This window comes from Cibotium barometz, chromosome 56 (assembly GCF_041138505.1).
Source record: "Cibotium barometz isolate CiBa-2024 chromosome 56, ASM4113850v1, whole genome shotgun sequence".
In the NCBI taxonomy this organism is placed as follows: domain Eukaryota; kingdom Viridiplantae; phylum Streptophyta; class Polypodiopsida; order Cyatheales; family Cibotiaceae; genus Cibotium; species Cibotium barometz.
The window spans coordinates 8,253,376-8,279,756 of record NC_141101.1 but is presented as its reverse complement, the minus strand read 5'-3'; the positions used below and the strand labels follow the sequence as shown (position 1 = coordinate 8,279,756).

General features: G+C 40.2%; 1 protein-coding gene across 4 annotated transcripts in view; it reads left to right on the top strand.

The window, feature by feature from the left end:
- Positions 1–21,820: 21,820 nt before the first annotated feature.
- Positions 21,821–26,381, top strand: part of LOC147606852 (uncharacterized) — a 102,711-nt gene continuing 98,150 nt past the window's right edge. Inside the window, exons 1-2 of one of the 4 annotated variants that reach the window (XR_015264858.1) lie at positions 21,821–22,277; positions 22,346–22,477. Coding sequence is in view for 3 of the 4 variants with exons in the window: in XM_086791283.1 (XP_086647409.1) it covers positions 22,266–22,277; positions 22,346–22,477 (144 nt within the window). In the remaining variant the exon portion in view is untranslated. The remainder of the gene's footprint in view (positions 22,278–22,345; positions 22,478–26,381) is intronic. The other 3 variants (XM_086791283.1, XM_086791282.1, XM_086791281.1) reach the window with 3 other exon arrangements.

Genomic DNA, 26,381 nt, shown 5'->3' with positions numbered 1-26,381 from the left:
AAATGTTAATGCATATGCTTTTAATTGTGGCTGTGCAGTGGGCAAGTGAGGCTCAAGTATGTTTGGGATTGACCCAAGGAGAAAAAGAGGTGGATGAGGGTTATGCAACCCAGTTTTTGGTGATACTAAGAGTGTGCATGAAGAGGATAGTCAGAATGGTGAGATGCCATTAGTTTTGAATGCAAGGAACTCTCAATTGGTATATCACCTAGATGAACTAGGTGGGCAGGCATGTATAATTGGAAAAGACATGCAACAATGGGCTTTTGACCCTGGAGGCTGACAGTTTATGAATACTAACTGCTAGGACATGAATGTACTGCAAGCTAGGTGGTTGGCAAAGTATGTTAGGCATTTTTCTGAAAGGCATTTTGGTTTGTGTACATATGGAATGCGTGGCGTATGGAGAGTTTTGCCCGGGGATGCCTTGGCAGATGTACAGCGTGGACGGTTTGGTTTTGGGCTTGTTGGCAGGCCTGTCCGGAATGTGGTTGGCTGGAGATGGTTTCAGCTGCTTGATAGCTTGTAGTGTGTGCGCGTCCCCAAGTATGAGTGGGCAATTAAAGGCTGTATTCAAGTGTATGGAGCATGGGCAATAAAAGATTGAAAGCGGCCAAGGTTGCCTTTGAATTTGGTGTGAAAAGGAATAACATGGTGGCCATTTTTCAAAATAAATAAAATAAAAAAATAAGGATGAACGTGGCCAGCTGGTAAGGTTGGCGTGGAGCTTTGAATGGCTGCCAGCGGGTTCTCTCTAGAAGGTTGGCGAATCGCGTGGAGAGTCAGCGCAGCTGGAGACAAAACGTGAGGTCGCCGTGTTGTTTCTGGGGGTTCTAGGGCGCAGCTGCAGGTCTGCAACAACAGACGAGTGCTGGCGTTAAAGGCCGACGTGGAAGCCTTAGCAATGGGCTAGCAATAGAGAAGCGGAAGAAGACAGGGCTGCTGGTGTAGCGACGGGGGCCTCCCTTGTGAAGTGTAAGGGTTTGAAGTGGCTGGCATGGCTGAAGCGCAAGGTGTGAGCTGAAGGAGGGAAGCGTGGACGAGAACGTCCTTGGTGACTGAGTGGCGGCTGCAAAGGTGATGTGGCCTTGGTGAGGACAGCCGACGGGCTGGTGAGCGTGGAGGGCACGCGTAAGAAGAGAGCAGAGGGCGTAGCTGTTTGACGAGCGTCAAAGGTAGCTGCTGGCGAAAGGTGCTGGCATCAAGGTGCAAGGCAAGAGTGGAGCGCAGCCGTGTGTGGGAGAGCTAGTGAGCGAAGGCGTGCAGAGGAGCCACCTTGGGGTGGTTAACAGAGAGGGTAGTGCAGAGATGAAGTGAAAGAGAGACTAGCAGAGATGAAGTGACAAGCTGACAGGGCTAGGTGAAGCCGTGTAGGAGCGACTAAAGGCAAGACAAGGCTGGCGACTGCGGGCAATTGGAGACGCCGACATACAGGTCCAGCCGGTGATTGGAGTAGTGGCGCAGAGGAGAGGAGAGAGTGCAGAGCTAAGAGACTGCTGGGTTTTTCATGTGTGGCTAGCGAGAGCGTGGAGTCGCCTTCTGGCAAAGACAAAGAAGGGAGAGGTAGTAGCCGCCTGGAGATAAAGAGGACGCCTTGCTGTGATTCTGCAGAGCTGTAGCGAAGGCAGTCGCCTTGGATGAGTTGGCGTGGAGGCTGGTGAAGAGCAAAGGAGCCGCCTCTGGCAACTGTGAGACTAGGGGTTGGTGCAGCTGCTGCGGAGACAGAGGGTCTTTCAGGTTTGGGTGGCCTTGTTTGTTTGTGTGTGGCGAAGGCTGTAGTAGCTGAAGGTGATTGTGGCTGCTGCTGAAGATAAGGTGGCAACGTGACAAGCTTGAAGTGTAGAGGCAAGCCGAGTGGAGCCAGCTGATTTGTGAAAGAGGGATCTTCTTTTGTGCATTATTTGTGGATAAGTGTGCAGGTTTTCATTATCTTGTGGAATACAAGGTTTTTGAGGTATCTGTGTGTGGTATTTTGAGAAATTTCTATTTCTAGCATGGTGCTGGTGGTGCCCCTTGTGTTTGTTGTGTCTTCCAAGGCTACTGGGTAGGTAGCTATAGGTGCATTTCTTCTTTTTCTAGCCTCCCAACACCATCCATGTGTCATGGTATGTTTTTTTATCAATTAAACCCTTTTTGTTCTTGGGGAAGTTGATCTTTATCATTGGTGAGCTCTGCTATTGTCTATTATAGACTTTCCATTCTGGATCTGTTTGTCTTAAGTTATTTGATTTAGGTCTACAAACCTACATACTATTGTGAGTTATCTTTCATCTACCCTTTCAATAATTCCTTCTCTATTGTTTTAATACATTTATATGCTATTGCACAATGTCTTTTTCCCCATCAAGAAATAGATCCTTCTATCAGTTACCGAGTAAAACAACCATAATGAATAGAGGACAATAGCCATAATGCACAATATTAGCTATGTATGGTGTGATTACACCAGTTAAGATGTGCAAAAGGGGAAAAGACATAAAAATGGTGGTGGAAGTGAAAATTGACTTGAGATGGTGGTGTGAAGGCTGTATGTTGACAAATTTAGAAGAGGTGGAACTGGCAGAAGGTGGAAAAAATATAAAGTGAAAGTTAGATTTGATTAAAAAATAATGACGAAAGAAATGCCAAGAAAAAACAAAAGAATTGTTAATGAGGATGGAGGGAGTGGGGAGGACTTAACCAAAAGAGATTGCATCTATACTCTCCATCTCTTAGGTAACTATGTCTATTTTCCCCACTGACTTCTCAGTCTAGTGTGAGAAATTGTTGCATCTACTAAGATTGGCATAATCATCAAGGCTAAGTTTTTCATTCTAAGGCTTGGCACCACAAATTCCATTAACACTATTGCTTCAAACCCATAGAACCAGTGAGAAAGATTCATTCACATGGCCATTTTGTATGCTATTTTAAAATCTCATAATGTAGAATAGAACTTATGATGTTGTTCTAAAAGCCTATTAGGAGAATATGACTTAGGATCCCAATATGTCTGGTGTCAGGTAAAAATCTTAGAAGTGTTTTGCGCTTGTGTACATATGGGATGCATGGTTGCAAATAAGCTTTTCCCTGAATGCCCTGGCAAATGTACAGAGTGGGTGGTTTTATGTTTTTTTTTACGAGCTCTTGGTGATGCCTTCACGTGAAAGTGTTACGGGAACCCCGAATGTGATGATGGTCAGTCTGGGCTTATTCTAGATGCAGAGATGGCGCTCCATTTTTAGCAAGCATGTGATGATGATCGGAAGTGCATGGCATCGACTGCAATGGTCGTGTTTTGGGTAATTATGATGCTGCTGATTACAAGCTGTGGGCAGTTCTTGCACTTGTTCTGGAAGGTCGTGGGCGCCCTCTGAAGAGAGAGAGAGTTGATGCAGGTGGCTGATGGCTAGCAGTGGCTAGCGACTATGGGAGCTGTGGCTGCAGTCGAAGACAGTAGAGGTGCCGACTTGGGCTCGCCTACGACACCTGGCTATACAGAGCTGGAGGCAGTGAGACAAGGTGAGATGGTTGCCGCCTTGTGGGAGGGAGCCTGGAGCACAGCGAGGACCAGAGTGTGGCGAGTCAGTTTTCGGAGTGAAGGTTGCCGTCTTGAGAACCAGAAGCGGATCGGGTGATCGTGTAGAGGCCAGACGAGAGCTGGGGAGCCGCCTTGGTGATGTTGTGCAGCTACTGAAGACTGGTGCAAAGAGTAGCGGTGACTAGCACGTAAAGCAGCCGCAGGCGCAAAGGTTTTTGCTGCAGAGGTGGCTGGTAGTGCTGAAGACAAGTGCGAAGGGCTGGTACCATAAGAGCTTAGAGGGCTGGAGGTGATGCGCAGGCTGGCGATGGTTTTGGGAGTCGTCGATGGTAGCGACCAGAGAAGGTGACAAAAGGTGTGGTTGCCGCTCCTGAGAGGCACTGGGTGGCTAGATACGCAGGCGTACTGGTGGATTGCCAGATGCAGGGCGAAGACCAAAGAGTGCCGTGGAGAGAAGCTGGATGCGCAGAGCTGACTGAAGACAGCTGAAGAGGGAAGTGAGGGAGGGTTGCTGGTGGGGCACCCTCTGAAGAGAGAGAGAGAGTTGATGCAGGTGGCTGATGGCTGATGGTTGATGCAGGTGGCTGATGGCTGATGGCTAGCAGTGGCTAGTGACTATGGGAGCTGTGGCTGCAGGCGAAGATAGTAGAGGTGCCGACTTGGGCTGGAGACAGGTGGGCTCGCCTACGACACCTGGCTATACAGAGCTGGAGGCACTGAGACAAGAGGTGGTGTAGTGAAGCCGTGAAGGAGGGACAGCAGTTTTGCCAAGAGAAGCAGAGACTGGGAGAGAGGCTTGGTTGTCAGACGCAAGGGTGAATTCCCTTGGCAATAAATCCAAGCCAGAGTCTTGGTTTTTGGTGTAATTGCTAAGTTTGTTTGAAGTGTGGTGAAGATGGGACTAGATTTCCCAAAGTTTTATGGTCTGGATGGTGCTGTGTATGTTTTTGCTGGATGATCATTTGTCTATCGTGGTTTTGAGTTGTCTTTCTGGTGTGGGAACTGTGAGAAGTGTTCCAGTCGGTGGCTGGTAGAGCCCCTGTTTGTGTTAGTATTTTCAAAGTTTGGGAGGTGAAGGGCTATAGAGGCATGGTCTTTTTTCTTATTTTCACCTCACATGCTTTCTGGTGCCCCCACTGAGGAGAGCTCAGGTATTTCTCTTGCTTACGAGGGTGTATGCCCCAGAGTAAGAGATTGAAGGAAAGTGTTTCCAGTTTTTCTTTGGTTTGAAGGTGAAGCTTGGGGATCAAAATGATGTCGTATCCAGAGTTTTTTGGTGGTCCTAATGAGGATGTAGCAGATTTTCTTGAAAGGATGGAGGTTGCATGTATAAGCAATCACATCAATGAGCCAGCACAGGTATTGCGGTTGCTGAGTATATGTTTAAAGGGAGATGCAAGGGCATGGTCCAGAACTTTTGAAGAGTCGTTAAAGGATGCTAAGCAACGCATTCCAATGACTACGGCGGATGGATTGAAGACTGCACTTTTGAATAGGTTCAAGAAGATTGAGGATCCAGATAGAGTTTGGCATGAAGTGCAGGGGTTGACACAGGGTGAATTGGAGCCAATTGATGATTATGTGAAGAAATTTTCTTTGCTGTGGAGACCTTGTGCAGGGCTTTGGGGGAAGATCAAATACCTCCGGACATGATGAAGAAGGATCGTTTTATTGTAGGATTGAAAGGAGGCATTCGCTAGAAGGTTGAATTAAAGAAGCCCAGATCTTATGAGGATGCGGTGGAGATAGCCAAATCTAAGGATTGGAAATTACAACGGATGAACCAGCTGCTGCTGGGGATGGTTCCAGTGGCAGTGAGGCCTGAAATGAGAAGGGTAGAAGCGGTACCGATGAGAACCATGCTGGAAAGAGTGCAACCGACAGAAGCTCAGGTGAATAATGCCATACCACAGGGAACAAAGGTAGCACCCACAGCTGTTACAGCTCCTGATGAAGGGCTTCAACAGGACATGAGGCAAATAGTGGATTGTATGAAGAATCTGAGTTTGAAAATGATAGAAAACACAGGTGGTGGACGTAGCCAAAGCAGAGGTTATAATCAGGAAGGGGTTGAAGGTCAGACAGCAGGCTATGGAAGTGGTCGTGGTTTTGGTGGCAGGGGTAGACGGTTTATTCCTACATGCTGGAATTGTGGTGAACTTGGACATCTAAGTACAGATTGTGATAAGCCTCAGCGAATGGGGGGTGATATGTATCCCTTACCCTCTCAGATTCCCAACAGAGCAAATGATTATGGAATTGAAATTAAAGGTGAAGCAGGGACCAATGGGTTGACAAATGAAGAGAAAGGTAAAACTAAGGTGATAGATGTGGTCACCCTTGAGAAGACGAAGGAGACAGAAGCTGATGTAATGCCTTTGGGGAAATGGATGCCACAGGAAAGGGAAGGCAGGGATGCTGCAGGGCCTAGCAAGAAGAAAGGTAAAGTGAAGGAAGGAGGGGATGTAAAGGTCAAGCAGAAGCAAAAGTCTCGTAGGAAATTTCAGGTGACTGATTTTCCACTAGGGGTTGGGTAGGATAGCTACAATTTGCAGGAGGACATGGCTGGAAGGAAAGCTAATATTACTTTTGGGCAATTGATAGAGTTAGCTCCCAAATTGAAACATCAGTGGAAAAGACTTGTGAACCCAAGAGAGAAGGAGCCTGCCAGAGGGATAGTGACTGTTTTATCTGTTCAGGAGTTGCCTGATATATGTCCTGTGGTGAATGTATGGTACAAAGGGAAGAATCTGGGAGAAGCATATATAGATGTGGTGCACAAATTTGTGACATTAGCAGCTCTGGAAAGGCTTGGTCTTAATATTACTAAAGCGTCTGGTTTCCGTATTCGGTTGGCCAATCACCAGAAGATCAAATGCTTAGGTATGATCAAAGAGTTAGAACTGCAGGCTTTTGATGTAAAGGTGCTTGTGGATTGTCATGTTATGCCGACAGGAATGAGTGCATTCCCCATCATTCTGGGAAGACCATGGCTGAGAGCAGTGAAGGTTGTTCAAGATTGGAGGAAAGGGGTCATTACTTTGTATGATAGGAGAGGGGATAAAAAGCAGTTTAATATGGATAATCAGAAGCCTGTTAATGATGAAAGGGAAAGTGAAGCTGATTCGAGTGTTGATGATACGACTAGTAGCACTACTACTAGTGAGGGAACAGAGGACACTTCATCCAATGAGGAGGATGCAGACATGGATGCCCTGGTTATTGATGAGGGAGTGCTTGGGGTGATGAGGTTGCCCAACAAGAAAAGGCCATACAGGAAGAATGCGAGGAGGTACAAGTGAATCATGAGAAAAGGTATGCATGTGATGTGAAAGAGTCTGCTTTTGAGTCTTTGGATAATGAACTTTTGTGGGATGAGTGGGATATAGAAAGTCTGCAGGATGATGAACCTGAGTTGGAGCTGGATGACCAGATGTGCATTAATGTTAAGAAAGCCACAAGCAGAATTGATGCTATGAAAGAGGAGCAACACCAGAAGACTATGAATGATGTTGATGCTATGGATGAGATTATGGATGCTGTGATAGATGAATTTCTTATTGGCCTTGATAAAGATGAGCATATAGGAACTGAGGTGGATGCTTTGGGAATGGTGCCTGTTGAAGGGGAGTTTGTTTTGCCTGTAGTGGTTGGTTTTGACGGTGATGTTTCTTATGTTGATGGACAAGAAAGTGTTATAGCACAGCAGGTTTTTCTTGATGAAGCTTTCATCAGTTTTTGCTGGATGATCATTTGTCTATCGTGGTTTTGAGCTGTCTTTCTCGTGTGGGTGGTGTGGTGAACTGTGAGAAGTGTTCTAGCCGGTGTTGGTGGTGCCCCTGTTCGTGTTAGTATTTTCAAAGTTTGGGAGGTGAAGGGCTATAGAGGCATGGTCTTTTTTCTTGTTTTCACCTCACATCTGGTTTTCATTGAGGATTTTTTTTAGCACTAGTTGATTGGTAAATTTTTCTTGCCCATTGACCTAAGGATAATACAATATAGATTTTTTAATGAATGATCATGTGAGTTTTTATTATCTCTCTGATCACCTTGATCTCTAACTACTTCTACTAAGCATAAGAATGCAGTGAGTTGTGCCTTAGGCCATGGCTTCGACCCACTTTGTTAGCTCCCTTAGGCCTGTCTCTTCAACCCACTTTGTTAGCTCTTCCCTGATTATGTTGTTGATAAAATGATCATCACCTTGATCACTGAATACTTCCACTAAGCTTTTAGCACTAATGGAGTGGAGTTGTCCCTTAGGCCCTTGGCTTCAACCCACTTGTGCAATAATCAGTGGACCAAAATGTATTTGTTACCTCTATCTGCTTGGTTGAAGCCTTTGAATGGTCCCACAAAGTTCAATCCCTCAATTTTAAATGGATCGAGGTAAAGAATATAATTATGTGGCATTCCATCTTGAGTATATGGCTGGCCTAAGCATTGATACACATTATACTCTTGGTGTACTTCCAAATGTTGACTTAGTTTTTGGCCCCTCCCATATCCTATGGTTATATTTCCTTAAGGATAGCACATAGACTATTTAGCATAACAAAGCATTGGATTATGTCATTATATGTAGGAGCTAAAAGAGGTCACATCAAGAAGTGGTTAGGAGTTACACGTGTGAGAGTTACATGAGACTAGAGATGTGAGGTAAGAAGCTATTATGGAAATTGAAAGGTCACATGGACATAACTATTTACAGATTTTTATATGGAATTGGAATCTCCTTTATATAGAATTGGAATGAAGAAGAATGGACTGTATATAGTGCTTTTTCTCTTACCCCTACATGTGTGTGCTCAATAGGAGTCCCCTATTCTATGTTCCATTTAGCTCTTTAGCACCCTATTTAAGGCCATAGACACTTAGAAGATCCTATAGGTTTTAGCCTACAATCCTATTTATTATGATAGTCCAATTCACTCTCCTATTTTTGCCCATTTTTTCCTCCATGAGTCTCTTTTCCCATTTCACTTAGAGAAGTATAAAAGAGAGCACATTTCTTTTGATTGAGGAGTTGGCTGACTCAGATTGCAAAAAATCAAAACGAGAAAGAAAAAATGTAAATATTGCTTGGAAAATTATCATGATTCAAGCTCTTTAACAAAGCCTCTATAAAAAGAGACTTGGAAGATTCCCAAGTTCTTAGAACAATGGGCTTAATTTTAAGGTCTTGCCACCACGTGAAGGAATTACCTCTAAGAAATAGTTCCACTACCAAAATCTTGTGCTTGTTTAGGCAGTGCACTATGCACTATGATAAAATGTGTCTCCCACCTACTCTACCAAGCTTTACTAAATTTTGGGTGCCTCTCCTTCTTCCTAAAAAACAACTTGTAGGGAGTTGAAGGAGGATAGGTAGCCAAGTAACTAAGTGGCTCTACCTATGGTATCAGTCCTCTCTCCAAGAGAAACTCTAGCTTGTAGATCAACCGAGTGCCCTAGCCCTCAACAAAGATTAAAACATTTAAATTTTGATATAAACCTTAATTGGCTAATGCTATCACCGGATCTTTAAGTGGGATGTGTCCAAAGATTAAAACATTTAAATTTTGATATAAACCTCAATTGGCTAATGCTGTCACCGGATCTTTTGTACTTCTTGAAGAAATAATTAAAAACTCACAAATACATCAAGGATTGAAATAAAGACTTGAATCAAACTGATATCAAAGAGCATAGCATAGCATAAGACAAGTTAAATAGAAAAACATCACCATCAAAACAAGTTTTGGGTGCAATCTCCCCCCTTATGCGTGTAGCTCCACTTCCATGACGAGTATTTAGAGAATTGTATTCCATAAAAATAGCCCAAGGAGCTAATAATAGTTGTGCGTATAATTTGGGCTTACTTTTTTGACTTTTAGCTTTTGCTTTACATATTATTAACCATATCAAAGTTCCTAAGGTTTGTATATATAAAAACCTTTGCCGAAATATAAATGCTAATGGGCCTTTACACATGAATTAACTTTGTGTACATTTACACATAATAATCTTGTGCACATTCACACATTTAATAACCTTGTGCACATTTGCACATTCCATTAAGCCAATTTTTGCACACATTAAATCAAGCATATTTTTTTATGATTATTAAACATAAAAAATATGATAAAATATATACCTGTAATAGCCCTCCCATTTGAGGAAGCAACTGTCCCCTCAGTTGTGTAGAAGAAAATTCCCCAACAACATCATGCTCGTATAGCTATTGATGTCATAACTTGCAAGGTAAACTTAGAGGTCCGAACATGGCTTAGAGGCTGATTAGACATGAAGCAAAGGTTCTTATGGACATGAAGTACCACAAATAGACTCAGAGGTTCATTGACCAAGAATGGTTTAGAGGCATGAAGGCATGGCTCAGAGGCTCTAGTAAACATGGACTGCACAACAAAACTTGTGTGATACCTAAGTTGGTGACCCTCGCACTCATCATCAAATCACAAATCATATACACAAAATAACCTAGCAACATCAAAGGCTATAGATAAAATTCTAATACATAATTAACAAAATGATCTCTATCTTCACCCATCGCTCAATCCACCATCCATATGACACCTCAATAGGTACCCTCATATAGTGCGACACCTCAATTGGTACCCTCGTACATCTCATGTCATGCGACACCTAAATTGGTACCCTCGCACATCTCATTACCTAAACTCATAGACACAATCCACGTACTTAAACAATTAATTGAACACATCAATTAATCCCAACGTTGTCACATGAGATAGATATAGGCAACCCTAAAAATCAAATTACACGTACTAGCATGTACTGTATACACAGGCGTCTCCGCTATAAAATAATAAATATAATTCCCAGTAAACAAGAGTTAATTCTCATATCATTCCCTCTTTCTAGGATTGTAACTGTCGTCAGTTGCGTAAATGCATGAGAGGATGGCTTCATGATTGGTGTAGAAGACTAGATCAACACATAATGTATATGCAATGAACCAATCAAATGAATATATGTGAAACGAGACTAAGTATCCCATACCACATAGACACATTGCACATACACACATAGGATGGTAAAAGATAGAAGACATAAATGTGTTTAGAGTAAGTATATGAAACCAATCTGATGTCCCGTACCACCAAATTAATTCCATACATCACTCTTTCAGAATAGAAGTTTGAGACGGAGTAGCCAGTTCTCTTTAAAACTTAAATTTCGACACAAATTTTCTTTATCTTAAAATTTTATTTAAGTTACTGAATCTCAACTAATTTTAATGTTAAATCTATGGTTTATTAATTAGGTTCTTAGGTTGTTAAAAAAATATTATAGAAATACTTATGAAAAAGTTTTACAAAAGGGAGTGAATATATACATACCTCCATCGTTGTGGTGTTATTAAAATTATCTGTCAAAGAGATGTGAATCATTATGGTTTCTATGGATACAGGCTATAAAGTTGTGAAACATAATTCATGAGAAACTTAACATCATAAGAATAAAAGATAAATTGATTATGGATATAAGGATAGGAAATACTAACCTTGAGTTGAAAAGCTGTTTGTTGAGAGGGTGTGAGATTATAAATAAACAAGTCTAAATCTATGTATTTACCTGAATGTCAAACAAGATGATAATGAAAAGATTAATTTGCATTTGAAGTTGAAATAACTTGAATAATAAATATGAAACTTAGTAATCATAAGGTTGGGTTAAGTGTAAGAGGGTTGTACCTTACATATATTGGATTGCAATGATGTTCTACATTGAGAAAAATGAGAAAGCAATACGAATGGATTGAAATATAATTATTCTTCCAAACCTAGCTAGGGTTATATTAAATAATGACCTATGGAAAATAAAGCTTATAGTAATATGGTTTGAAATTCTACGTAAAATATTTAAGCATGATCACTATTATAAGGATAGAAATGAGAAGCTTACTTGAAAGATGCTCGAATCAGTATCTGCTGAAAGATAAAACTTACATCGAAATATTGAAAGAATTATTTACTAAGTTATAGAGGGTAGCATCCAAGTGTAATATACTTTAATTTTCAAGAGGTTTAGGCATACCTGAATTATCATAAATACCTTGATGTTGAGAATTACCCTCTTGGGCGAAAGAGAATTTGTCGTCCTCATGGTTGACTCGTGTAAATAGCAATCCTTGATGAAATCTGTAAGAAGCAAACCTCGACAAAGCTTTTTAAAGTCTCATGTTGTGTGTCTCGGATCTTTGGAATAATTTGAATTTAGTTGAAGAGATGATTTTGTTGAAGGCTTATAAGGTTGCAATATAAAGCTTTAAGGCTTATAAGGTTGCAATATAAAGCTTTAAGGCTTTAAGGCTCTTGTTATATGCTTTGTCTTTAAAAGTTGGGTCAAAATTAATCGTGGTCAAAAAACAAGGAAAGGTGGTAAAATAAGGAAGAGATAAAACACGAAGGCGGCCAATTTAATAAAACAAAGGACAAAGGAGTAAAGCTTTGACCAAATTTCTTTCTTTTTAAACAAGACAATCTATGACTAATTAAGCTTCCAAAGAAACTTTATGAGAACTAGGACAAGGTCTGATTTTTTTTAAAAAAGGATCTTGAGCTTAAAAGCTATAAGCTTTCAAAGCTTATGTATATAAATATAAAAAGCTTTTGAGAGTTGTAAACTTTTATAAGATTATAATTATAATAAGATTATAAAGCTTTTTTTTTAATAGTTAGAGTTTAAAGTTTTACACAAAGGTTTAATATAAAGCTTTTAAAGCTTAAAGGTAAAAAGGATTTAAAGGCTTTTTATCAAGGCCTTTTATCACAACAGAAATTCAACTGGCGTGGCTAGCGCATTAAGAAATATAAGGCTCTTTTATATATATATATATATATATATATATATATATATATATATATATATAAAAGAGACTTTAATCTTCCTCCTTTTTAAAAAAAAATGAAAACTTGTTAAAGCTTTAATAAAGCTTTTTTTTTAATAAAACAAAACTTAGTTTACACTAAGCTTACCCCACGAGCGCTTGGCAACATTCAGCGCATAGCCTAAAAGATTAGCTGCAAATTTTTTTTTTGGTAACTCCTTTAAAAAAAATTAAGCTTATGTAATATATATGTATATTAGTCCCAACTGAGTTAGTGTAGTGGTCAAAGCTTGTGACTTGTAACCTCTAGGTTATGAGTTCAAGTCCCACTAGGCTCTCTCATGTTATAAAGGGACACCTATGCTCGCTTGATGTGTTTGGTTGCTCGGGCTCTTGCCCCTTGAACACTCGAGTGACTCCTCCTCCTCGGGTGGTAGATCACCCGAGATAGGAGGATCCATACGAAACCCCTCCGCTGTTCCAGCGCTCGACTCATCGCGGTGGTCATGGGGGATGCCTAATTCGTGGCTCTTGCCCGATGGTGCGTGGCCCTTGCCCGACCATGATAATTGGCTAATTGTTGGAAGGGGAAATCGGCTCCACCCACTTGAGTGGGCCCCGGGTGTGTACGAAATATATATATATATATATATATATATATATATATATATATATATATATATATATATAAAGCTTATAAGCTTGTTGTATCAAACTCAACCAAAAGCGCCTGTAGATCTGCTAGCACCGATTAAGAGACAAGGAAACCGTCAATTGAGAAAAGAATCCTTAGATGGAGGGGGTAAATTAAATTTGAGAGTGAAAAAATAAATGAAAAGAAAAGTTCATTTTTCATTTTGTTCTTCAAGAAAAGGAAATGACCAGTGCACGTTTTTAGAGGAGGAGAAAGGAAAATTTAGAACCCTCCATTATACAAATTGAGCAGAGGATAGGTTTAGCGATTCTGAAATCAAGGATTTGACCTTCTCAATTTTTTGATTTGATCTATACAGACCTCTTCATAATCTATACAAATAGATTATGAAGAGGATTAGAATTGAGGAAGGTAGTTTTAGTGGTTTTTCAAAAACCCACTGATGGTTTTCCACCTTGCTTTACCTTTTGGGCAAAATATTGATGAAAAGGTAAAAATATTGATGGAGATTTGTTATCCAATGGTTAACAACAACAAGCCTTCTTTCAACCATACATAACCATAAGCCTTCTTTCAACCATACATAACCATAAAAGTATTCTTCTTCAAATTAAATTAAAAAATCACCAAAATCACCTTTGCCTTTGTCTTTTTCACCTCTTTGTCCACAAGTCTTTAACAGGCTTCAAGAAGCTAAAATTAATCCAAAGCTCTGATGCCACCATTGTCAGCATCGGTTCTTTTGTACTTCTTCAAGAAATAATTAAAAACTCACAAATACATCAAGGATTAAAATAAATACTTAAATCAAATTGATATCAAAGAGCATAGCATAGTATAAGATAAGAGAAATAGAACAACATCACCATCAAAACAAGATTGGGTGCAATCTCCCCCCTTATGCATGTAGCTCCACTTCCACAACATGAGTATTTAGAGAATTGTATTTCATAAAAATAGCTCAAGGAACTAATAATAGTTGTGCATACAATTTGGGCTTGCTTTTCCCACTTTTGGGTTTTGCTTTACATATTATTAACCATATCAAAGTTCCTAAGGTTTTTATATATAAAAACCTTTGCCCAAATATAAATGCTAATGGACCTTTATACATGAAATAACTTTGTGCACATTTGCACATATAATAATCTTGTGCACATTCGCACGTTTAATAACCTTCTCCACATTCACACATTCCATTAAGCTGGTTCTTGCACACATTAAATCAAGCATATTTTTCTACGATTATTAAGCATAAAAAATATGATAGAATATATATTTGCAATAAATGCCAACCCAAGTAGCAAGCAAAAATGTGCTAGGATGAGTGGAAGACCACCATGACTCCTCCCTGAACTTGTTAAAATTAATTCTCAGTTTAATGGGATCAATGAGAATCGTTTTTGGTTATGGTTGGACTCCCCCCTTTACACCCATAGTATCTTGTGTGAGACCCCTCTGCCCCCTCCGCGCACCAGATTCCCAGTTGCTAGCAGCAGCATAGCGGAAGTAGCTTCCTCTTGCGCGGGGTAGGGTTTTCCACACCCGGGGGCTCGCCCTCGAATGTCCGGACACGAGACTAATCTGGTGGTCATTCCGAAACCGGAAAAATTTTCCTTGTCCGAAAAATGGGGACGATTTTACCTTTTGATTTTCTTAATGAATTTTTCTAACGGGGTCAAGAGACTAAACTATCCTTCACCTGATTAAACTAGATAGAAGGAAAACTATCACTGACTTAATTTGAAGAAATCAACACTTTTTTCCTAACCGAAATCAGGCATAGTCGTTGATCTAATCATTTGAGAAAATCAACGCTTTTTCTTAACCGAAGTCAGGCACAGCCATTGATCTACTCATTTGAGAAATTCTTCAGGGTTTTATTTAACTACTCAGATTCTAACCGTATTCCTATTATTTCAATTTAATTATTAAAACTCCACTGATTCCAGCCTAACCCCATCCGGCCCATGGGTTAGCCACCACTAACCGCTGGAATCGGTAGAACCAGACAATTACTCACCCACCCATAATTGAATGCCTTTCTTAACTTTTGCTTTCGAATATAGATACGCATACAGTCCTCTTTAAAACTTTAACATATAAAATAATCCATTGACAACAGTTATTGGTTACAGATATCATAACTCAAAATTTCCATCTAGTCCCTTCTCAAAAAACAGTATCACTCTGGACTCTCCGTTGAGACCCACTGGTCAGCAACAACGAGATCCAGTAACAGATTAGAATAATCATTTCGTCCATCATACATATCTTCCACGACATACGCATGGGTGTCCTAGGCACCGCGAGCCCGTGCATCACCTCGTCAGAACCCTCCAGGATCCTCCTTAGGTGTCCTGGCACTTCACTCAGGGACCACTTCGTCGGCCCTCGCCCATCGTACCGGAAGCACACCATTTTTCAACCATACGGAGGCTGGTCAAGACCTTGGCAGGCTTTGCCGCGGGAGCTGTCCTTTGAACACTCCCCACCAGCCGTTGCAACCGAACTTTCCTTAGAAAAACATATACCAAATGCTCCCTCCAGCATTCTGGCGGCGTAAGACAGTCCTTTAAGAAAACATGGTTTCTATGCAAGTTTTCAGTTTGATTTTCTTTTGAATACAAGGAGTATTTCTTGAATCAGTATCCCCAAAACTTCTTGATCGGACTTCTGAATTTCATACCAGAGTTCCTCGAATTCTATAACCTTGATCCACATATCAATTCGAAGGGTCTCAAACTTAGTTTCACATTTGGCAGGAGTTTTGAGTGTATTTTTCTAAACTGGTCACACCTTCTTTCCTCGAAACTGACAAAAGAGTTTGGTCTTGGTCATAGTCTGATTCAAGATTCGAGTCGGATAAGATTTTTCCTGAACTATCTTTCTCGAGAAGGTTTGATAATTCAGTAACTATTTTATTGAATTTCTTTCTTTGAATATTCACTTAACTGATTTCTAAATTAGTTATGAATTCCAATGAAGAATAAATTAATCATTTATCTAAATATTTCGATCTCGATAGATTTCCTAAATAATTTGTGTGAATATAAAACGATAGAAATTTATCTCTTAGAGTATTTAATTATTCATTTATCAAATACTCATAGAATTTAAACATAGAATTTAAGAGAATTCTAATTTTGATATAAAAATTCTTTATGCATCTATTTATGCATAAAAATAAACTTCAATGGGAATAACACTTTTATTAAAAAAATCCTTTTATGCATCTATTTATGCATAAAATCAAATTTAATAAGAATAACACTTTTAAAATAAAAAGAATTTCTGTATGCATCTATTTATGCATAAAAATTAATTTTTATAAGAATAACGCTTTTATATAAAAAAATTCCTTTATGCATCTATTTATGCATAAAATCAAATTTAATAGGAATAACACTTTTAAAATAAAAAGAATTTCTTTATGCATCTATTTATGCATAAAAATCAATTTTAATAAGAATAACACTTTTGTAATTAAAAAAATCCCTTATGCATAAAAATCAAATTTTATGAGAATAACACTTTTATAATAAAAAAATTTCCTTTATGCATCTTTCTATGCATAGAAATCAAATTTAATAGGAATAACACTTTTATAATAAAAAAATTTCCATTATGCATCTTTCTATGCATAGAAATCAATTTTAATAAGAATAACACTTTTATAATTTAAAAAATTCCATTATGCATCTTTCTAGGCATAGAAATCAATTTTAATAAGAATAACACTTTTATAATTAAAAAAAATTCCATTATGCATCTTTCTATGCATAGAAATAAATTTTAATAAGAATAACACTTTTATAATAAAAAAATTCCATTATGCATCTTTCTATGCATTGAAATCAATTTTAATAAGAATAACACTTTTATAATTTCCATCATGCATCTTTCTATGCATAGAAATCAATTTTAATAATTAATATCAGTGATATCCATGCATATTCATAAGTGAATATGTACATGGAGTAATTGGAATATTTCTTTTAGATGCAAAAATGGTGGAAATTACTCTTTTAGAATAAAATAAAAACAACTTTCTTTTCCACAAAATTCTGGAAAATTTTGCCATAACCTCCTTTGTATGGCTGACCATTTCTCATTTTTATCATTTTTTATTTAACTTAAATTAACCCAAATTAGATTCATAGAGCTCTAATCTACACAATTTTCTAAATTCAAGAGAGTAAACAATAAGAAGAGTTTAATTAATCCCTTCGTTAATCTTTCTAGGATTAAGAAAGGCTAGAATGTAAAGAAGAGAAGGGGGTGGCCTTTTCCTCAAAGGCATAGCATTTGAATTTAATTCAATCAACTGTAAAACATAAAAATCAAGAAAACCATAGATTTAAAATTTGTAAATAAGTAAGAAAATTAGCTTACATGGAGCTTGTAAGCTCTCCTTTGGCTTGAGGGATTGAGGGATTAAGGGTTCTACTCTTCTTTGAAGCAAGAGTGGCCACCAATTCACTTTGGAGAGGATTAGGCCAAAAATAATTGAATTATTAAGAAATTCAATGTAGATGGCTCAAGGCAGGAGTAGAGTAACAGTGCATAAACACCATTAAGCTTTTACAAAGGGGGAGGCTTCTATTTATAGGAAAAAGTGAACCTCTATTTATAGGAAAAAGTAAGCCTCTAACCAAGCAAACTTATTCTAGAATTTTCCAGATCACTTTGATTAATTTTTGACCATTTTTGGGTCAGTTCAGCTTACTTTTTGGATCTAGTTTTGAACAGGAGAGAGGAGAGATAAAAATATCTCATTTTATTGATTAAAAATTAGGGGTAATGATGAGAAAAAAGGCGCCTACTTTATGGTGCAGATCCCCACTCTGAGGTGTCAAAATTCAATTTTTTTACTCTTTTCTTTGGTCCTTAGTCCACTCTTCATCTTATGTGAGCATTTACTCATTTTTGGGGGGTTTTTCTTTTATTATTCAATTTATCTCCTCCCTACATTTGGATTAATCTTATTGGTCCATAAGAGCCTTAATCCAAAATTTTAAAAAAATCTTGACCCTTAGGCTAAGGTCTCTTGTGCACATTATAATTTATTTCTAATGCACCTTAGGAATTTCTTTTTAAACTTCTGTTTCGGGGGAATTTATTTTAATAAGAAGGGATATTTTTCCATCTAAAGATATCTAAAAACTGAATTATCTCTCTCTAGAATATTTTCTCTCTCTAGGCCAAAACAGGTAGAAACAAGATCTCTTATTATTCTGAAAAGGGGATTGATTATTATAGGGAAAGAAATTAGACATCTTGAGGGGTTGGGGAGGAATCTTACATCCTCTCCCACTTGAAAAACGTGAGATGTCCTCATCTCGCAAACTGGGGGTAATCTTACATCAGTTCGGCTTCTTTCTCCCAAGTGGCGTCTTCAAAAGGATAGAACTTCCATTTGACTAATAATTCTCTCAGAATTCTGTTCCTGAGAACCTTCTCTCGAACATCAAGGATTTCTTCAGGTTAGAGTTCCGTCTGTCCTTGGGTTGAAGAAGTTAAGAGTTCATCATTAAGCACATGATTCGGGCTCGGTACTTCTTAAGTAGGCCGACATGAAATACATTATGTACTTTGAGATGAGGAGGCAGAAGAAGTTCATAGGCTAAGTCCCCTACTTTCTTTGTAATCAGATATGGCACACAGAATTTGGGGGATAACTTCTTGTACTTCCCAAGAGATAGAGAACTTCTTTGGGGCGTACTCGAATGAAGACCATATCTACTTCTTCGAATTTTCTGTCTGACCTCTTCTTATCTGCATACTGCTTCTGTCTATCCTGGGGGCAGCTTTTATATCCTTGTGGATTGACTGCATCTGCTGCTCCATGTCGTCAAGACATCTCGATCCTAATCAATGGGTCGGACCAAGTTAATGGTGTTAGGCCGTCTTGTCCATACAGAGCTTTGAAAGGGCATCCCGATACTTCGGTGATAAGAAGCATTGTAGGTGAATTTGACTAGGTGCAAATAGCTTAGCCACTTCCTGGGTTCCCTGTCACATAGCATGACCGAAGTATATCTTCGATTACTTGGTTCACCCTTTCTGTTTGACCATCGGTCTCGGGGTGGGGTAAGCTGTGCTAAGATCCAAGAAAGTTCCTACTGCTTCAAAGAATGCAGTCCAGAATCTTGACGTGAATTTGGGATCTCGATCACTTACTATTTCTTTTACTGGAATCAGATGGGCAACTTTGGTTAGGTAGTCTGTCAACTACCACGAAGATGGAGTTGTAACCTGATTGCACTGAAGGTAGTCTAGTAATAAAATCCATACTGATACATTCCCACTTCATCTGGGGGATGTCTAATGGATGTAACTTCCCATGCATTTTTACTTTCTCGGCTTTGACTTTTTGACATATCACATTGACGTACATGATTAAGGACATCCTTTTTTAGTCCAGGCCAAAAGAAGCTTTTCTTTATAGACATGTAGGTCTTGATGAAAACTGGATGTCCTGCTATAAGGCTATCATGGGCTTCATTCAGAATTTAACCCTTAGTTCCCTCATCATTGGGAATGCATAGCTTGCTATTATAATACATAATTCCTTCATCCAGGCTGTACCCTTGAACTCAGTTTGAACTCAGTTCAACTCTTGAGGAGTTTTGCTTTCCTACATAAGTAGGGTAGCAATAGGGCCAAAGAATCTATCCTGCATGATCTTCTCTCTTGCTTCATTAATCAATGGATTTGACACCACTGTGATTGCAAGCAAGGAGGCTTTTCTGCTGAGGGCATCTGCTACCACATTTTCTTTGCATGGGCGGTACTTGATTTCAAAATCAAATTCCTGCAGGGTCTGCATCCACCTTCTTTGGCGCATGTTGAGATCCTTCTGAGTGAAGATCCACTTTAAGCTCTGATGATTTGTCACATCAAAGTGAATCTTTGACACCCAGTAGGTAATGTCTCCACAACTTCAGGGCATAGACTACTGAAAGTAGCTCCAGGTCGTGGACAGCATAATTTCTCTCATGCGTTCTGAGTTTTCGGGATTCATAGGCCACTGCATGACCTTCCTGCATGAGCGCACCTCCCAGGGCAAAACCACTGGCATTAGTTACTACCTCAAAGGGTAGAAAGAAATTTGGCAACTTTAGAATGGGATTGTTTACCAAGGTGTGGTCTTTAGCTTATCAAAAGCACTTTGACACCTGGCAGATCATTGAAACGGTATATTCTTCTTGAGAATATTAGTCAGGGGAGAAGCTATGAGAGCATACTTAGGTATAAAAATTCTATACCAACCAGTTAATCCCAAGAATCCTCTGACTTCTTTCACTGTCTTTGGTTCAGGCCAATCTATGACTGCTTGGACTTTTGCAGAATTTGGAGAAATTCCATCTTTGGATACCAGAAAGCCCAAATATTCAACATGGCCGACAGAGAAAGTGCATTTGCTCTTTTTTGCAAAGAGTTGGTGCTTCCTTAGAATCTCAAGAACTTTACGGACGTGAGCTTAATGGTCAGCTGCATTCTTTGAGTAAATCAGAATATCATCAAAGAAAACAAGAACAAAATCATCCAAGTATTCTTTGAGAATCACATAAAACCTCACTTCCAAGGGATTATTTCCAATGTGGTATAAAGTAGAAAACAATCCACAACATTGTTATGGGCTACCACACCTCCAAGAGGGAACTCAATGCATTCACCTAAAGGAAGAGCAATAGAACTGTTGTAGGGCACCTTAAGTCAATGCATTCACCAATGCATCGAACTTGAGTCCCTTAAGGCCTCCAAGCTCACTTGTTAAGATCCAAACCTCCACGTTGTCATCGTAGAGTCGCTCGCACCGTCGCATAAGGCAATCACTCTCTCTCACTCTCCACATAAGCATGAAACATACAAGCATAGAAGAGGCACAAATGCTAGAATGCTCTCTCTCAATCTCTCTCAAGACACAAAGAAGAGCTCTCAATAGCACGAAGGGGGATTGTGTCTTTTTATTATGAAAAAATGCCTTATATATATTTGGCCCTTATTCACACTTAGGTGTCCAAAACTTACTTAACTAAGGCCTTGGGTGGCCAATATCTCATAATGTGCAACTTTTATAGTGCCTTTACATGACACTTATTAATGTCCTCAATTGGAGGAGCATACTTGTTAATCCAAAATGGGATTAACAGACATGCAACTTCAAAAGAGTTGACTATTCTAATTTATGTTTGATAAGGTGCTAGTGTTGGCTGACCAGTGAGCACCAAATCTCATGGGATATGAGGTTTTGTCTAGTTCCAATGTTGGCTAGAAAATAACTTCTATTCAAATTCAATCTCACAGGTCATGCCTAGCTAGAGCTACTAGAGTCACAAGTTTCACCTCCCACTCTTCTTCCTCCAAGTCGATGACTTAGTCCATATTGATGGAGATGTAATGCTTGAACAACTTCTCTTATTTCATGTTGAGCTTCCCTTTTCATCTCAACGTCTATCTTCTTTCTTTTGGTGAATGGCCCTTGGGGCATTTTTGGTCAAGGCCCATAGTAGCATCTCAATTTATTACCATTAAACGAATCCATTCATCTCTACACCATCAAGTGTTTTGATTGCAGGTTGTACTAGCTTGTCTCTCTCTACCGAGTTCAAGTCCCATCGTTGGTCGTATATGCCATAGTGTTGCATTTTATCGACGTTAATACCTCTCTCTCTCCCTCCCTCCATATATATATATATATACATGAGTCCATATATATATATATACATGTATATATATATGTATATATATATATATATGGAGGGAGGGAGAGAGAGAGGTAAATATATATATGAATTCAATATATGCTCATGCACACACACGTAAGCCCATGTATAAATAAATCAGCGATGAAGCCAGCCGTGCTTGAATGGAGTTGTTGGCCAAGAAACTCCTCATGGTCATTGCAGTTATTTTTGCTCCTGTTATATTAAGTGCGTAAAAGAAGAAGAACGCAGGGCGCAAGATGGATAACAAGGTGCTAATCCTTACACAGATCATCCTCTCATTCATGTAATCTCAACCAATGATAGTTTTTGGTTTAAGGCTTTGCTGTGGGCCAAGCCGGACAAGGCAGGCATACTTCTGAAGAGGGGAGGGGAGATCAAGTCTTGGATGAAGCCAGCCGTGCTTGAATGGAGTTGTTGGCCAAGAAACTCCTCATGGTCATTGCAGTTATTTTTGCTCCTGTTATATTAAGTGCGTAAAAGAAGAAGAACGCAGGGCGCAAGATGGATAACAAGGTGCTAATCCTTACACAGATCATCCTCTCATTCATGTAATCTCAACCAATGATAGTTTTTGGTTTAAGGCTTTGCTGTGGGCCAAGCCGGACAAGGCAGGCATACTTCTGAAGAGGGGAGGGGAGATCAAGTCTTGGAAGAAGCGCCAATTTGTACTCAAGGACTCTTACCTCTTCTACTTCAAAGTTTTGGCCAGTGTGGTAAACCGCTTGCTTCTTCCTCCTTTATAATGGATAGATCATGTGTTGCCAACTTACTCTTGGCTCATAAAAAGTCCAACATTATTTAAATCTAAGATTTTTGCTTATTTCTACAATTTGATAACAAAATCCAGGTATCAACTCACAAGACAAGTACAGTCTAATAGAATAATTTAAATTGCATGTGCATAGGCTAATGTGATGCCATTCTGACAATGCATCTATGATGTGGTACCAATGCGCTTATCATGCGGACCTCGAAGCACATCCATTTTGCATCTTAAAGGATTTGGCATAGAGTGCTTACTAGCATGATATTAGCTCTCTCTTGGGTATCAAGTCACATAGTGAAAGGTTGGTGTGTCCATAGATGTGGTGCCTGTTGTCTACTGCTCATGGCCACATAGCATGGACCATAAGAAAAGTGAGCATGTTGCATGATCCTACTGCCCCCCTAAATGTTCACCTGATTGTAGACGGTCTTTAAAGGCTGGAGTTGCTTGGAAGAGGTTGATTCTTCTGATGAGAGGAGCTTCAACATTGTTGATTCGGACCTTCAATGCAACAGAGGCCTTTTACCAAGAAATGAGCCATAGAAGGATTACTTCTTATGTGGTATCCTTTTCAGTGCCCCTTCCTCTGGGGGAAGAATGGAGCCAAAGTAGTATATGGATTTTCACTTTAGCTGATATCAGTCTGCCTTCCTCCCATCTTATGTCTGCCATCATTACACGTTGGCACTGTTTGAGAGGTTCTTTGAGGCAGAGGCTTCCTTCCATAGGAGCTAACATTGGCACACAGGAATGAGGCAATGAGAGATGATGTTTGCAGATCTCTTGGAGTTTTATGATACATCCAGTGATCCTGGTGGGACAGTGGTCCAACATCTTCAGTTTGATTGTGGAAGGCTTTCAAAAGCCTTCCATGAGGACGTGAAGAGCCAGGCTGTGCACCATCTTATCAATAGGAGGGTTGTACAGACTAACACAGCTATTCCCTTGGAGTGATCCATAGGGGAGATTATATCCAGTCAGATGGCTAGGGGGTTTTTCTGGTACAAGTGTTCCTCTTCAAGAGTTTGGTGTACTTTGGGAGGGAGGAGGGGTCACTTTAGTTTTCTGTGACCGGTTGGATGGTTAGGGGTTTTTTCTGGTACAGGTGTTCCTTTTCAAGTGATTGGTATACATTCGGAGGGATGAGGGGATACTTAGGTTTTCCAAGTTTAGTTTAGAGGCAGGTTGTGTCAGGATGCATAGATTGAGCTTGTTAGGATTGTTGCCCAAGTTTGAAAGTGTTTGTGTTTATTGAATCACTTCAAGAGCATAAGTTATCTGTATGTTAGAGACTTAAGGTAAATGGAGGATGCTCTATCAGACATCTAAGGTGGGTTCTTGGAGAATGGGAGTGCATGTCAGCAGCTAATCCTCTCATTGGAATGTTTGTCTTACAGTGCTAGGAGTTTTCAGATTTGAACTAGATGGTGTAGACCCTCCAGGATGCTTCATTGGGAGAGTTTTCAGGTGACATAGGTATGTTTGATTTCATTAGTCAAAAGAAAATCTGCCCAAAGGTGTAATACAACCCACAACTCTGTCCACCAAGACAGTGAAAAACCGAAGAAATGAAGGGGGGGCTCCCTCCATGGCTGGCCGCTTCCATAGGGAGGCTACATCATGCATGCACGCGCGCATGTGTGTGTGTGTGTGGGGCGGGGGGGGGTGGGGGAAGAGACAAACCGGTGGCCTGTAATGCCATGTGACCATGCCCTCCTCTCTGGAGGGGGTACGAAGAGGTGTTTCCTCAAGGATAAAAAGGTTTCCTTTTCTTTTGTCTTTCCATTCTTGGAGAGATTGCAATGAACCAGTGGAGACATCTACAAGTTGAGTGAGTTCTTCATGCCCATGTTGTTCTCAGGCTCTTGAGTCCATTCACTATTGTTTATGGGACTGCAAACAGGCCAGGGTTGCTTGGGCTGCCATTTATTTCTTGCTTGGTAGATTGTTCTGCTCCATTGGTTATATCACTTGGGGATTTGTTGCATGACTTACTTTAAACTGCAGGTTTTCTATGAGAGCTGTGAGTCTAAGCCTGCAGCTCTAAACTGCAGTTTTCTATAAGGATTCATGGTCATTCTTGTAACATGCGGAAGCTCGGTGGATAAGATCGGTAACTTAAATGCTCAGAAATTCAGCAAAAGTTCGTGACGAAGATAACACATAGCATAGAGAGAGATGTGCAGAAATAGAGAGAGAGAGAGAGAGAGAGAGAGAGAGAGAGAGAGAGAGAAGGACACAGTATTGGGTCCCGAATACCCTTTGTAGGGCCCCCACCACGAATGGTGTATTTGCTTTATTAGAATGATGTAAATCTGCAAGTAAAGACTGGTTCTTGACCTGCACTCTTCACCTTGGCTGGAGCACCCCCCTTGGCTGCCTGCCCTTTGGAACATGCTAGCCCTTTGTGAATTATGAGATAAAATGACTGATTTCTGGGTGGGGTATTCATATCCACAAACAAGTGCTGGTCAGCTGGTTCTACTGGGCCTGCTGCTGAAAACCCCACGACCTGGTCAAAATGCAAATAATGCCTTGTTAATCATCGTTTTCACAGTGGTGTGCTGGCTGGCCACCTTGTGCATGCTCCTGGCTGCTGTCCAGGCCTGCGCAGGCTGCTGGGCAAGGTCTCTAAGACCTGTCGGCTGCCTGGCCAACAGCCTGCCCAGCCCCTCCATAGGCTGGTGGGCAAGGCCTAGGGCCTTCCTAGCCCTTCTTGGGTGGCCTACGGCCTATACAATGACTCCTTCTGGGGTAGCCCTAAGGGATGGACCCTTTTCTACATGCAATCCTACATGCTTCTACAGATGCTTGATGTCTGGTAGCAAACCCAACACTCAGATCATCTGACATCATTCTAGAGGGAGACTCACAGAACGGATTGGCATTGCTTCATGTGCATGACAATGCATACTTGACGTTGGACGCTTAGAGTGGAACCGTGGCTGACTCGTCCTGGATTGGGACCAGTTCCCACTCCAGGTCTTGCACCTTCTTGTTCAGATATGTCCACGTGGCATCCATTGCGGGATGCTCGTGACATCCTCTTCTGCTTAACTTACGGAAGCTGCATAGCCTCCAAATAGTCCGTCAATAAATCCGAAAGTCTTTGAAGAATTCTTTGTTAAGCCAAACTACTTCGTGAGTCTCTCGGTCTTGAAACTTCGTGAGGAACTGTCTTTGTATTTAGCTTGAGCCATGCTTGAAACGATGCAAAAGGATTTGTTCTGGAACCATCACTTTAGCTTCGTCAACGATGTTTGGTTCCGCTTCGTCTTTCACTTCTGAAGGGATTGGACCCGCATATGGTTTCAGCCAAATGACATGGAACACATCGTGCATAGTCCAGCTCAGAGGTAGATTCAACTTCATTGAAACCTCGTTGATCTTTCTATGGATAGGAAAAGGCCCGAAGCTCTTGAAAAATAACTTTGGGCATGGCTTGTCCACTTGTTTCAGTCTTTGCTTCATAATCTGAAAATACACCCAATGTCCTTCCGAGAACTTCACATCCCTTTGGTCTTTATTGGCCTGTCAAGTGTAGGCCTCTTGCACTTTAGCCAACCTGTCTTTAACTGATTCCAAAATCTCCTTGTAAGACTCCATCATTCTGTTCGCTTTAGGTATTGAAGATGAGGTTATGGTCAATAGCAATTGGAATGGTTTTTCAAATCTTGCTTCATATGGAGTCCTACCCCATAGCTGAAGAAAATAAAAAACTGCTTGAACTAAAGGCAAATATGATTCCCACTTAGCTTGTTGATCGTGGACATAACACTCCAGCACATCGAAGGCCAACTGGTTGTAGATTTCTGTCTAGCCGTCAGTTTATGGGTGAAATGCATTGAAAA